At 34.7% G+C, this 13,170-nt stretch overlaps 1 protein-coding gene across 1 annotated transcript in view; it reads right to left on the reverse strand.

Annotated features, from left to right (window-relative positions):
- The window catches only part of USP34 (ubiquitin specific peptidase 34), a 142,378-nt gene that overhangs the window by 22,396 nt on the left and 106,812 nt on the right, over positions 1 to 13,170 (reverse strand). The window contains exons 48-62 of the mRNA XM_082481199.1: positions 12,947 to 13,041; positions 11,803 to 11,975; positions 11,049 to 11,202; positions 9,495 to 9,573; positions 7,934 to 7,987; positions 7,743 to 7,838; positions 6,450 to 6,514; positions 6,277 to 6,352; positions 6,129 to 6,176; positions 5,329 to 5,394; positions 3,720 to 3,800; positions 2,413 to 2,498; positions 1,020 to 1,188; positions 861 to 935; positions 159 to 310 (exon numbers count right to left, since the gene is read on the reverse strand). Of these exons, the coding sequence (XP_082337325.1) occupies positions 159 to 310; positions 861 to 935; positions 1,020 to 1,188; positions 2,413 to 2,498; positions 3,720 to 3,800; positions 5,329 to 5,394; positions 6,129 to 6,176; positions 6,277 to 6,352; positions 6,450 to 6,514; positions 7,743 to 7,838; positions 7,934 to 7,987; positions 9,495 to 9,573; positions 11,049 to 11,202; positions 11,803 to 11,975; positions 12,947 to 13,041 (1,469 nt within the window). The remainder of the gene's footprint in view (positions 1 to 158; positions 311 to 860; positions 936 to 1,019; positions 1,189 to 2,412; positions 2,499 to 3,719; positions 3,801 to 5,328; positions 5,395 to 6,128; positions 6,177 to 6,276; positions 6,353 to 6,449; positions 6,515 to 7,742; positions 7,839 to 7,933; positions 7,988 to 9,494; positions 9,574 to 11,048; positions 11,203 to 11,802; positions 11,976 to 12,946; positions 13,042 to 13,170) is intronic.

The raw sequence follows: 13,170 nt of genomic DNA on the forward strand, positions 1-13,170 counted from the left end.
AAAGGTTAAAAATATAATTAGCCCATATACAAGCTCATTTATGCTGTTAAAAAAGCCCACAAAAAAAAAAAAAAAAGAAAAACAAACCCATAAAAACTCTAATTCCTTTCTCAACTATCTTAGATTAGAATTTACTTGGGTTTTTTGGAAGCCCTTGCCTTTCTGAGCGAGACTGTTCAACTAGAAGAGCAATCAAGGCAATCATCTTTTCAAGTGCAGCAGGCCTGTACTTTTCTTCTGCTAAAGAAAGTATATCTTCCTCTTCCTCCTCTTCCTCCCCTTCTTCCTCAGAAAGTACTTCAACCTGTGGCTGAAGGAAAAAAAAAGATAACTTCAATGTGGACATTTTGAGCCTTAATTTCAAAGAGACTGTACACGGTCTTGTATATATTCTGTCCCTTTATTCAAAACAACTTAATAAACTCGCATGAATCAAACCAGGCAAACATCTAATCACTTGATTTTCATGTTGAAGCTTAAACTAAATTGTATTTACAAATGCAAAAGCTGGGTTGGCTGAAGCCATTACGTAGCCTGATATGGTGGTCTATTTAATAAAAAAGCAAGTAATTTTGAAAGCTTCAGTTGTACAATAGGAATAAGTAATCAATTGTTACCATTAATAGCATGACAAGGTCAAGTTTATTGGCTTTTACTTAGTATCTATTTCTATACTAAAGAGAAATAGCCAATTCAGTATCTTTTTAAAATATTATATTCACTTAAACATTGAAAAAAATTGCACGAGTGAAGCAATTTTAATTTAACAGCTGAAAGACTGTTCGAAAGACGCAGCACTATTGATCACGTACGTAAAACATGAAAGACTAGTTCTCGTTATACAAGATATTCAAACTTACATTTTCAGGTCCTTTAGTTCCCATGTAGAAATGGACCATTGTAGATATGGCTTGCAGTGAAAGCAAGAACTGGCTCTGAAATACACAGATATTGAATTATTTGAAAATACATACATGCCTATAAATACCTAATTCCCCAAATGACACGGCTATACTCACTTCCTCTTCTCCCATTTTAGCAAATTCGTAAAGAAAGGCAAAATATTCTGTGAGATGTTTACTGTGAGGCTTAACACCATGCTCCATAATTGACAAGAGTGTTTTCACAAAGCGTGTTACACAAGAGCGACTGCCGATGTCTTCCACAGGACCATCCATGTCATCCGAACTGAAAAGAAAATCCGATTTAGATATTTCACACAATACATGGAATATAAAGTCATCTTGAACCAGTAAAAAAAAAAAACCCAAACCAACAAACTCATATCAGAAAAACTTAGTTTTCTCCTCTGTCCTACTCTCATACTCAGATCTCTAACACTTTCTCTTGTGCCAAGTACAGCCTAGATAACAACATGGCTTAAAGGTAGCATCTGTCACTCAAAATGTTGAAAGGTTAATAAAAATCCGTATTCTCAGCGAGAAAAAGAATTCTTGAAAAAACAGCATTAGGGGATCTCCTACTTAAAATCATCTTCTTGATTGGCATCTCAAATTTCCTGAGTTTCAAGAAAAAATGCTGTTATAGCTGATTTTACTCCGGAACTAAGGAAAGGCGGTCTGCTAAATACATACACAGAATCCCGACAAGGCAGAAAACATGCACTTTCAACCTTATTCATCTATTGAAAGTTGGATCTCATCAATGAGCAAAACAAGTGACAGAGTCTTTTAAAGTGAGGCTTCCAGAGAAAATGAAATTCTATGTTTTGTCATAAAAACTGTATCTTCACGGCCTGAATTTTGTTATGGCAGTATAGTTATTACAAACACTGCCATTTTTGCTCTGGAGAAATGTTATTATCAGGATCATAAGCTTAACCCAAGAGATGAAACAAAAAACACTTTCTTCTTCATCTCATTATGTATCAAAATGAATAAATATTTCATAGTTGGAGACAAAGTGACAGTTCTCTTGATAATTAACAGAACAAAAGAGAATCCAATAGTTTTTTTCCTACTTTTTGACAAAAACTGTGATTTAGCTATATGACACAGGACTAGACTCATCTCCAACCTCTTTTACTGGATGTACAAATGAAAATTTGCACCTATATGCCTCTGGATCCAATTTACAGTCGGATTCTCATGTACAAGTAGTGAGATTTACACGTGCAGTGTATTACTGGCAGTGAAAAAAAAAAAAAAAAAAGACTGTGCTGAAAATCTATTCTAAGGGAACAAACGTTTCAAACAATGTATCTTTAGACACTGGCTTTTCCAACAACAATAATACTTTTTAAATAAATCAGAGCCCTTTGGGTAGAATAATAAAGAACGATTAAAACCAGTACTATTTTAGGTTTACAGGACCATTTTGAATAATTCCTCAAACGAAAACAGTTGTGCAACACATGTAATAAGTAGAAATTGTCAGGTGTTATTATTTTACCAGTCTTCCATTCCTGGCTGGAGGTAAAGATGTGCATGCACTGGCCTCAGTCTCTGTATCACATGAATACACAAACGCTGGAACATCTGCAAATACAGCAGTAAATGAACTCCACGTGTTCGTTCTTTTACATATATGACAATACACATTTTCTAAGCAAAGAATATTCTGTCTCCAAGTACCACTTCCAGCTCTACGCGATTCAAAGTTAAAGCCGAGATCGAGACGTCCACATTCCATTTCTTAGTGTACTGACACATCATATTTTAACGGAGTCAAATCTGGTTTTTATAAACTGATCTGACGGAAGAACCCTAAAACCAGGTTTTAATATTGGTGTGCACTGTATACTACTTAAACATGACTTAAGACTGCTGCTCACAAACATTATTTTTTCTTCTGTCTCTATTTTCTGAAATGTTTAGATATTTTTGGCAAGTTTTTTTTATTTGGTCCCTGGCTATAAGAATTTATGTGAAAATTTTAAATTCCTGTAATTTTTAATTTGTAAAATATTCATCAAGGCTTAGAGCTTTGCCTAAGATCTTGCATAGTTTTGCCATGAAATATACTCCTTGAATAATGCGTTGCATACAGGAACTATGTGTGGTTCTATATGGAAATATTACTTTAATAATAAGAAACACAACTGAAGAATTCAGGTGTGATAAAGTAATTGCTAAAGTTTTTACCTAAACAACTTGCAAAGGAAGCATGTTTATAACTGGGACCATTAATAATATTTTATTATTTTTGAATATCCAAATGCTACTAAACTAGGTGGCTTTTTTTAAATTTTAAAAATTTTCAGAAAAGGCTGTTAAAAAACCTTTGTGGTGTAATATTATACAATTAAATCTACTCACAAAACCCAAATGCGGAAGTTCAGAAATGAAGCTTTTAAGAAGTACTGAATGTACATAATTTATTCATTCTTTATTTTCTGAATGTGTACCTTGATGAATTATTGTTGAACTAGTTAAAAAAAAAAACCATTTTTTATGTAAAGTGTTCAAATTTGTAGAGTTAATTAAGGGAGTTGCAGAAACCTTAATTTGCATCTATTGTGACATTTTGTGATCCTAACTGTACAACTATGGTACTATATTAATATTGATTTTGTTTCAAGCAACAATAATGCTCTGATGGCCAAATACATTCTCTAAATCATATGCAAGAATAGAAAAGATGATGACAATTATGAGCGTTAATAAAAATTTTCAGAATCACTGTATGTGTCAGTAATTGTCCATTTCTGTGCATGGGTCAAGTAGTCACCTGACTTATAAAGGAACATTTTTTCTTACCTGTCTCACAATCTGATTGGGACACTTTATTAGAATCTGCATTGGCCACCAATCATCATCAGCCATACGATCCAAAAACCACTGCAGAAGATACATACTTTGTTAGTTTTGTTCCAAACTTGTTCTAGTCCAATCTTCTTTTTGCATGATATTAAAGTCTGAAGAGAAATTGATGTTACTATTACTAAGGAATAGGCAAGTTTTAATCCAAGGGAAATCTAAAGGTCTTCTGTGCATGAGAAGAAAGGAATAAAGATCAACAGCAGTAAACATCAAGCTAAATGTATATCCAGTATCTTCTTATCCCTGTGTTCTGCATGCCATTATATTCAATTATCTGGAAGAACATGCTTATCCTGAAAAGTGATGTCAACAGAATAAAAAACGATGCTTAGAATGAAGCATAAGCTGAAGAACTTTGTAGAATAAGGATAGGCTTAAACAAGAATGCAGTTCCTGAATTAGATCCCTTTTGCGTGTTAACATCTGAAAAAGCCTTACTACCTCCAGAGTCAGAAAAGGTATAGAAATAACAGAAATTCATTCAAAGTTTGACTCAGCAAGTAATACAGCTGAGTATTCTGACTCCCAGAATTTTGTTTTCGTCACAAAGAAAGACGATTTAAAATAAAGAATCCAAGTTGTTCTTCCTCTTATTTTAATTGTACCCGAGTATTCTTTACTATAGTAAATGTCTTCACTCATTTTAAGCATCTTAGGACTACACCTTACTACCGTAACTGCATCACCCAAATACTGAATGTTACATAACAATTTAACAACCTAGAATGAATAATAATAGGATAACAAAAGAACAATTATTTTAATTCTTTTCTACTAAATAAGGCAGGATACAGTACGTATTTGGCTCCTTGTACATTTAAACTATCACAGAAAGCCTATCACAAAATTTTCTTCAGTATCTCAAAATTGTTTTCACCAACACCACAGTGAATTCTTTGTCTACGGTTTCTCAGTCCCTCTCCACTTTGTCCCAGACACTTTTCAGGCAGTGTCCTGAAAAGTTTTATATAAAAACGTTCCTCCGTTTTCTCCTTCTTCTAGGAGTTTCCAGGCTGTCTACACATGGGGTTCAAGATCCACAGCTTCACAAACAAGCAGCTGTACAAATTTGTTTTCGGCTAAGTCTCACATTAGCTGTTCTTATTCCCTTTATAAGCCTCTTCATTGCACCTCAGCCTTTTATCTCACTGCCCACTTCCTCTGGATTCAACTCCAGTCCCTGCCATTCTAGTCCTTAAACATTAGTCTTTCTTTCCGTTTCTCTTGTGTGATTTCATTTAAAAACCTCTCAAGTTACACAAATCAGTATGTAATAATCAATCAAATAAAGAGGTTGTGACACTGTGTCTCTCTTATTCCAGTGACAAAATGATTTTGACCTGTGGTCTCACCATAGGTTTCTGAAAATAAAAGTCAAGTCATTCCCCAGAATCTGCAGTAATCAGAGAGGATGAATTTCATCTCATAGTGCACAAATATGCCAAATATTCATAGTCCAGAATATTCCAGGGATACGAACCTCCAGGAAAGTTAAACAATATATAGAAAGTTGGTTTGTACTTTGCTGAGTTCCTAAGTCACTTACTTCACAAGCTGCCTGACTGTTATTAAACTGTTTTGTTAACAGTTCAATCCACTGAAGCATTGTAGGCTGTAAAAAGAAATACAGAAAAAACTTTAATGTAAAATAATAAATTGCAACTTAATCTTTAAACACTTCTAAACGGTCAGTTAGGACAACACATTTTAAGAATATAGTTATAAACACTAAACACTTTATAAACTAGTAATAAGTTGCACCTACAGAAAAATAACAGTACATACATAGGAACGAATGCAAGTTACATGTAACGTGTAGTAGCTATTCATGTGCTTCTGTCCAACTGCACTTGCAGTGGTAGTCTTGCTAATCCCAGACAATTTAGCGTTAGTAGCATTATGCCAACACAGATGAGAAAGTAAAATCCGATGGGGAATAAAGATAGTTCAGATAGAACTTTCTTGTTGCTCATGCTAGCATTTATATCTCAAAAAATTCACGAGCACGACTGTTGCTCAATGGCAAACAATCCTCTCCACGTCAGACTTCAGCAAGTGCTTGTTAAGATCCGAATCATCCAGGAATTTTACAAACGAAAAGAACTCAAGACGTGTGGTTCCTGACGCTTTGCTAAGGCAAAGTAAGCTAAAACCAGAACCCACGTTTTTTCCACTGTGCAGTGCTTACTATGAATGTGTTAAATGACAGTCTTTAACCATAAACTTTGTATCATCTATGGCACTCATTACATCTCAAAATCACAATTTTAAAATGAAAAAGTACAGACATACTTTTAACTATATTCATGCAGCTACTTCATGAGAATTTAGAAGTAAATAGAATACCTTTTCCTTTGAATGAATAAACGTCTCTAGTACAAAGGAAGTGCTTAACTGGAAAAAAAATATTGTACCATTAATTATAGAATGTCTGAATTAAAATGTAAACCAGGTAAAACTTAAAATAAGCATGACATACTTTTGAACTACTTACCTTTGCTGTCATCAGGGAAACGGCTTTTGGATCTGGTAGTGTGCTTGGGATGCTACTACACAACTGCCACATAAACCTAGAGTCAGTAATTTTATTTGTTAATTAAAATAAAATAATGAAAATCTGCAAGAAGAAAAGAAGTATTAATATTACATTTTTTAAGAAAAACTTACCCAAAATATGTATGTTCAAAAATGTTCTTGTCTTGAAGAAACTGCATGTTATCATGCCATATCCACTGAAGAAAAAATGCTAACATCAGATACAAGAAAGCAGTTTATTTCACTACATAAGCATGATTTTAAGAATAGTTAAACGCCTGCCATGGCTAAGAAAGCAAAATGTTTTCTTATGAAAAATTATTTCTGGAAAATTTTTCTTTATTCTAAAGGACTGGATCAAAGTTATTTTATTCATACTATAGCGAATATTAGTTTAGCCTGCCATATGACTGCAGAACCCTGTTTCTCTCTCCAAAATGATGTTTTTGACCAAATCTGTTTGTAGCGGTTTTCACATAAAAAGAGTTTAATAGATTTAATCAGAATTGAACTTTTCTTATTTTTAAGACTGAGAAGGATAAAAAGCATGATCTGATTTGCTGGCTAGAGACGGAGTCCTTTTATGTTAAGAACCTAACATGTGAGAGATGATAAAGCAATGCTTCTGGCCAGAGGGAGCAGGGAAACTGGCTTTTCAGGAGATACAAAGGGCGAAGAATGGCTTACAAATCCCGAAATTGGGGATATATCTAGCATAGCGAGATCCCTACTGAAATACTCTGCTCCTGTGCGCTGCCTTTTCCGGTTCCACAGACCATACGTGGCTTAAATAGCATCTTTACATGAATAGCCAGGTATCCTAAGAGCAGCCCTCAATCACTAAGGAGAACAGGCAGACGTAGCTGTTGCTGTGTTTTGTTTCCCCCACCCCTTTCGCTCACACCCGGGCTACTCTTTGGATATGGGGGGAAGGGATCCTTTTCCAACAGATGTTACCCATCACAAGAAGCACAAATAGTCACAGATCATATACTGCTTTCACGTAGAATTTCACAACCCACTAGAAAAAGTGCAAACAAACAGCTGGAACTGTTCTCTTATTCTGTCCCCACTCAAAGCAGTAAGTTGTTGAGGAACTGAAGGATGAAAAGGGTGGTGCAACTCTTCAGAACAATGTTGATAAGCACTCACAAAAACCAAACAAAGAGTGTTCTACCATTTTTTACAAATATGAAACAGAATGATCGAGAGATCTGAATTAAAAAAATGGGACAGAGAATGAGAAAACAGCTAAAAATTTACTTCCTATCAAACAACATTCTTCTAAGGAAGACAGCTAAATGAAAGGATTGCCATCTTATTGATTTAAATTTTATTTGCTTTCCTATGCTTATTCTGATTCCTGATTTGTTTAGGGTTTCCTACAGCATTTTAAAATTGGTGTTAAAACAAATCAACTTGTACCTCCAGCAATTCTGATGAAACATCAAATTTGTAGTCTTTGCCATTTTCCTCCTCTGGTTCCATCCGTTTATAAAACAGCATGTAAGCACTGTGCGTCTTTAAGAAAAAAACATCTGTATAATTTTTGCTTTGAGAGATAAATCATGAAAGTAGAAACAAAATCATACAACAATTGTTTAGAAGAGAAATACCTTTTCAAAGGAGAAGTCCATAAATTTATCAGTAACAGAATCATAAGTTTTTGTCTGTCAAGAAGAAAGTAAAACCATTAATTACAAGCTTTTTTAATGGCCTGGTTATTGACAGTTTGAGGTAAATGTGCAAGCAAACTACTTCAAGACATTTGCAGAGAGGCTGCTGACAATTTATTTCTTGCTTAAAGTAGTCATCTTCCTTTTTTTCTTCTACACTGGCCTATTCTGATTTTTCAAAGTTGCTATGCAATATTGTGACCTATAGCTCATGCAATTTCCTGTCTCATCCATCTCATTGACACCTCTTCTTTTTAGGCACCTAAAGGTATTTTATCAATTTGCCAAACAAAATACGTTTTTGTACATTATCAGACGAGATAATTTTTCTTACTCTCAGTACTGATATATTAAGATAATGCATTATTAACAATGTATTTTATATAATGATATATAATTATATTAAAAAAATCAATTTAAGCATAACCTGAGAATGTTTGAGTGTTGCTCAACAGTTACTTGTATTAATACTGCGTAAAAATATTCAGATTGATATCAAAGGGCAGTGGGCTGACCCAAAAGACAAAGCTGATACTGTATTACAAAACCTTGCACTACTGGAAAGCAAGCAAACATCAACTTAAGAAACTTTAGCTTCTTAGAATAAAAGGAACAAGCAAAACTATTTAAGCCTGTCGATCCCTAACCTTGAAAAGATCACTTACTGCTATCAGAGCTCAAACTTTCCTGCTTTTCCAACAGCACAGCTTACACAGATCTGACAGGTTTTTCGTTCAGTTCTCTCACCATTGAAAAATGATCTGACCGTTTGAGGTTCACAGACCATAATCTGGAAATTACTGACACAAGGCACAGACAAAGATCAAAAAGCCCCGTTTTTCCAGAATAGGCATAAGCTTGGAGTAATTATTCCTTCAGTCAACAGTCTGAGCAAAGCCATCCAAGTGAAGGATTCCTCAATTAGTTTCACACTCACTTTTTCATAAGTAAATAAATAATATAATGATTAAAAAGCAGATATAGTGAAGAAATACCACTTTAGAGAGGGACTCCTCATTCATTTTGATTCATTAGTAATACCTATGCTATATGTCTGACACCAGTCTTTTAAAACTCAAAAATATCTGGATTCATATTCACAGATTAAATAATAGGATAGTCAGTACAGGAGAAATTAAGACCCTTCTCCTTTATCAGCTTAACTTCTGTTCTACAAAAAACATAAAAAGCTAGAAAGCTTGCATCACCGGCTTGGCAAGCAGTCTCACTTTGCCAAGTCTTTAATCTCCCAAAGGACGGGGAGACCCTTTGAAGAGATCCATGGTGGCAGAACAGCTATCTACATGAACATAAGATAAAGTACCGCCCGCACAACAAAGATGTCAGAAGTTTAATAAAACCCAGCCAATGCTTCTAACTGTTTCATATGCATTCACAACAGATGGCAGACCAAAGGTGAACACCATGGAATCCTTCATGAAAGCCTTCAGAAGAGATACAGTAATGGTTGAACATGACAAAAATAGAAGTTATAACTTACAGTCATTTCTCCACCAAAACATTCTGAAGCAAGCTGGGCAGAATCAAAAGGTTTTACTTCAGCATCATTGAAAAGATACCTGTAAAACAGGAAGCTTTTGAAACAACTGCTGTTTGTCTCTAAGGGCAAATAAAGCCTAACAACCACTTAAAGTGAATCTTCACATTTAAGTGTTCCTATTAATTTCCAGTATCTTGTTTGAATCACAGCAAACTAAAAACTGATCCCCAAAGTGACTTCCTTTCAATAAGATCAGGAAGTCAGCATTTCAACATTCCTTGGTTTTTCTTTTAATCAGGAGTCTCATTACTTTCCCCATTTTTCCAGCCTGATTCTGGTCAGATGCGGTTTTAATGCAGCCAAGAAGATTTGCCTTTTCCTTTTCAATTTGAGTGAAATGTAAACAAAAATTTTAAAAAGGAGAACCATTCCATCTAACAGAACTCAAACTGGAAGGGGACAGAGAAAAAGTGGTACACTGTTATGGATTCCTTTTAGAGGAGGGATTGGGCCACTGGTTAGAACCATTTAAAAAAATGCTCCAGGTAGCTATTCTGGAGAACAAGAATTGAGGAAATCTTGTCTCCTATTCCGTGGCCTTAGCCGAGAATCTGAAATATGACATCCATAAATGAGTGGGAGAGAGAGTTCCCTGCTTTCTTATGTCAGCTAGCAAGACCCTCCCTTATTTCCACACCCATGTCTCATCCCTTTCCCAGGCTATCTCTGCTAACTTTTTCTCCCTCTTCACAACCACGATGTGTCCAATGTATGCAGAAGTTTCCAAATTAGAAGTGGGATGTCATAGGTAAAAAAAAATAATATTATTTTTAAAACAAAATACCCCAGTGCATTTGTTAATCTTTCTATCACTTACGTCTGAGAAGATCCTGTCTCTTTTTATAATCTTTGAAAAGAAGTGACAGAAAAATAAATGCTATCGAATATTCCAGTATATCACTATAAATTGTATCTAAGAGGAGCTGGCCAACAGAGAAAGATCAGCAGAAAGATAAACTAGAAAATGAAATGTGAAATGAATTCCCCATATAAAAAGCACAGTAAGAGCAGCTTTAGATAACCTAGGTATTGTAACACCATTTCTGCCACACGGGATGCAACAAGTTTAAAATTCAAATTGTTGTTTCACTGAAAACTGACAAAATGAGAAGGACCAAATTCCACAATCATAAACATCACTGTATGCTCAGTCCAAGCTAACAACCAGATTTTGTGAAGGACAACCTATTAAATCTTACCGTTCATTTGTACAAATAAAACACTCATAACTTATGTCAAGAAACAAGCACTGGCTGTAAGGCGAGGTTAGCGTGGCATTCTCCCGCTGCCCCTGTGCCAAGGCACTCGACAACTATTACAGCTACAACAGATAAACTTGTGCCTTAAATTAATATACTTACACCTATACAACATCTTGGGCTTTTGAGGGGAACCGAGAGCACAGATCTCCTATACAATTGCATCTGACAACGTCAACAAGTTTTAATTATTTAAACATAAGGAAATGATAACATTTTGTTTTGCTTAACTCACCATTTGTTGTTTTTGTAAGCATGGGGATTGACTATATCTCTGATAAAACTGTAGTAATGCCCACCATCTGCTGTTCCCGTATGAACCGTTACGCCTATCAGATCATACTCGTAACTTTCAGTTTCTTTCATATAGTCACCATCTTCCTTAAAACCTGAAATAATTTAAGACAGTATTTAATCCGTTATTTCCTAAACACCCGAACTTCAATATTACACGTTTCCTGTAGTGGCACTTCAATTTTCAGAACTCCACAATGAAGACAGCCAGAAACTCCACACCCAAAACAAGCAGCATAGATCCCAACTCTTGTGAAAGAGTTACAGCTTTTTTTGCTAAGCATCACTACTGAAGAGATCAGGACTAATAACTAAGTTATTCCAAGTTAGCACATCTTATTTATGACGGCAGTTAGTCAGCCATTTGCTGAAGTTCAAGCGTTACCCTGCAAAATCAAAATAGGCCAGTGACAAACTGCATGTAACTATTTGTAATTTCTCTCGTACTTTAAAAAGAAATTTAAGAATAATTCAAAATTGAACAGTGTATGAAAAGAAAAATAATTGGCTGGTTTTCTCATATGAAATAAAATACGTGACTTTGGGAATATAGGTTGATTAAAACTTACATTTGATTTTATCTTCTTAAAAAGAAAATGACTAAAATGACTAATTGTATGCATATGTTATGTACACGGAAAGCCAGACACAGATGAAAGAGACAAAGCCTGCTGAATTCATTTTAGGAGGCATACCTTCTTTTCTGTCACTTTTTCCCATGAGGAAATCTTCAGTGTAAGGTGTCATATCCAAACGTAAAGGGAACGAAAAATGTGTATTGACTTTCTCCTTCATCATGGTTACCATATTAAATGTGTATCTCATTGTGTTGAAGCTTAAGATACGAGGTAGTTTCTTAAAACATGCCCTGAAGGATTAAAAATAATCATGATTTATGAAAGCTTAGTGGGTTGAACTGTATTTTCACAAAGATTTTCCACACATTTATTGCAAACATAAATTGGAAATCTTTGCTAAGTCACATAAACATAAAATTCAGCTATCGCAATGCCCTACAGCAGGGCAGTCTAACTGGCAGCAGAAAGGTCAAACTTAGCCTACTGAACAATTCTATTTAGCCTTGAAGGAAACATCAAATATGCTCAATATGGCATGAATGACAGTTTTCTAAAATTGTATTGAAAAATGAGTCATGAATGAATTTAACAATGCCAATCCCCTCATTAGACGGAGTTACAATCTTGTAACAGGCAAGTTTCGGTGCAGAACACATCTGGCATTAAACCTCAAACTTCACAATAATAATTTTAGAGTAGGTTACTCTTTCACCCACAGCCTCAAAAATACGTATGAGGTTTTTCATCTCAAACAAAGAAATTGTTAGTTGCACTATAAAGACAATATAAAATTTTTATTTAGCTTTTGCTTTATTAGCAAACTTTTAAAATATGGAAACATTTTTAAAACTACTAATTTTAATTAAGAAATTTGGGGTTAGGTATGAAACCTAAGCAATTATTCCGTATGATGAATAACACAAGCACTGAACAAACTGAAAGAATTTGATCTTTTAAACGGGAAAAGTTACAGATTTCAAAAGGTGTAATTTCTACAAATTTCTTTTTATTGACATTAAAAAAAGGTTGTGAACATTTTACTGACTAGGTGATCTTTTGCTCAGATACCTTATATTCTTTGTTTTGGAAATTCTTAGTTATGTGCTCATTTGCCCAGGGACCACATCCTCAACAGCCATACACAGTAGCAAACTGAACGAAACCACAATCCTGTTTCATATAAAGGATTACTCTAATCCAAATAGTAATTTCACTAATCTACTAAAAAGAAACATATGGAATGTTTAGTTCTTAATCATACCTTTTTTCAGCCCGCACTTTCTTCCCACAATGAGAACACGTATACATGTTGTCACCTTCCAAGGTATCTTTAATAGTTACTTCATCAAGAGATTCCTACGTATCACAAACAAAAAACAAAGGAGCTTACGTTTATCTTCGATATTTAGACCTTCTGCTTGCATGGCCTGCTTTACAACCCCCTCTCTTTCCATCTTACAGTAAGTTTAATTAATAATTCCCTAA

Source organism: Vanellus vanellus (genome assembly GCF_965231255.1).
Source record: "Vanellus vanellus genome assembly, chromosome: 3".
Taxonomy (NCBI): domain Eukaryota; kingdom Metazoa; phylum Chordata; class Aves; order Charadriiformes; family Charadriidae; genus Vanellus; species Vanellus vanellus.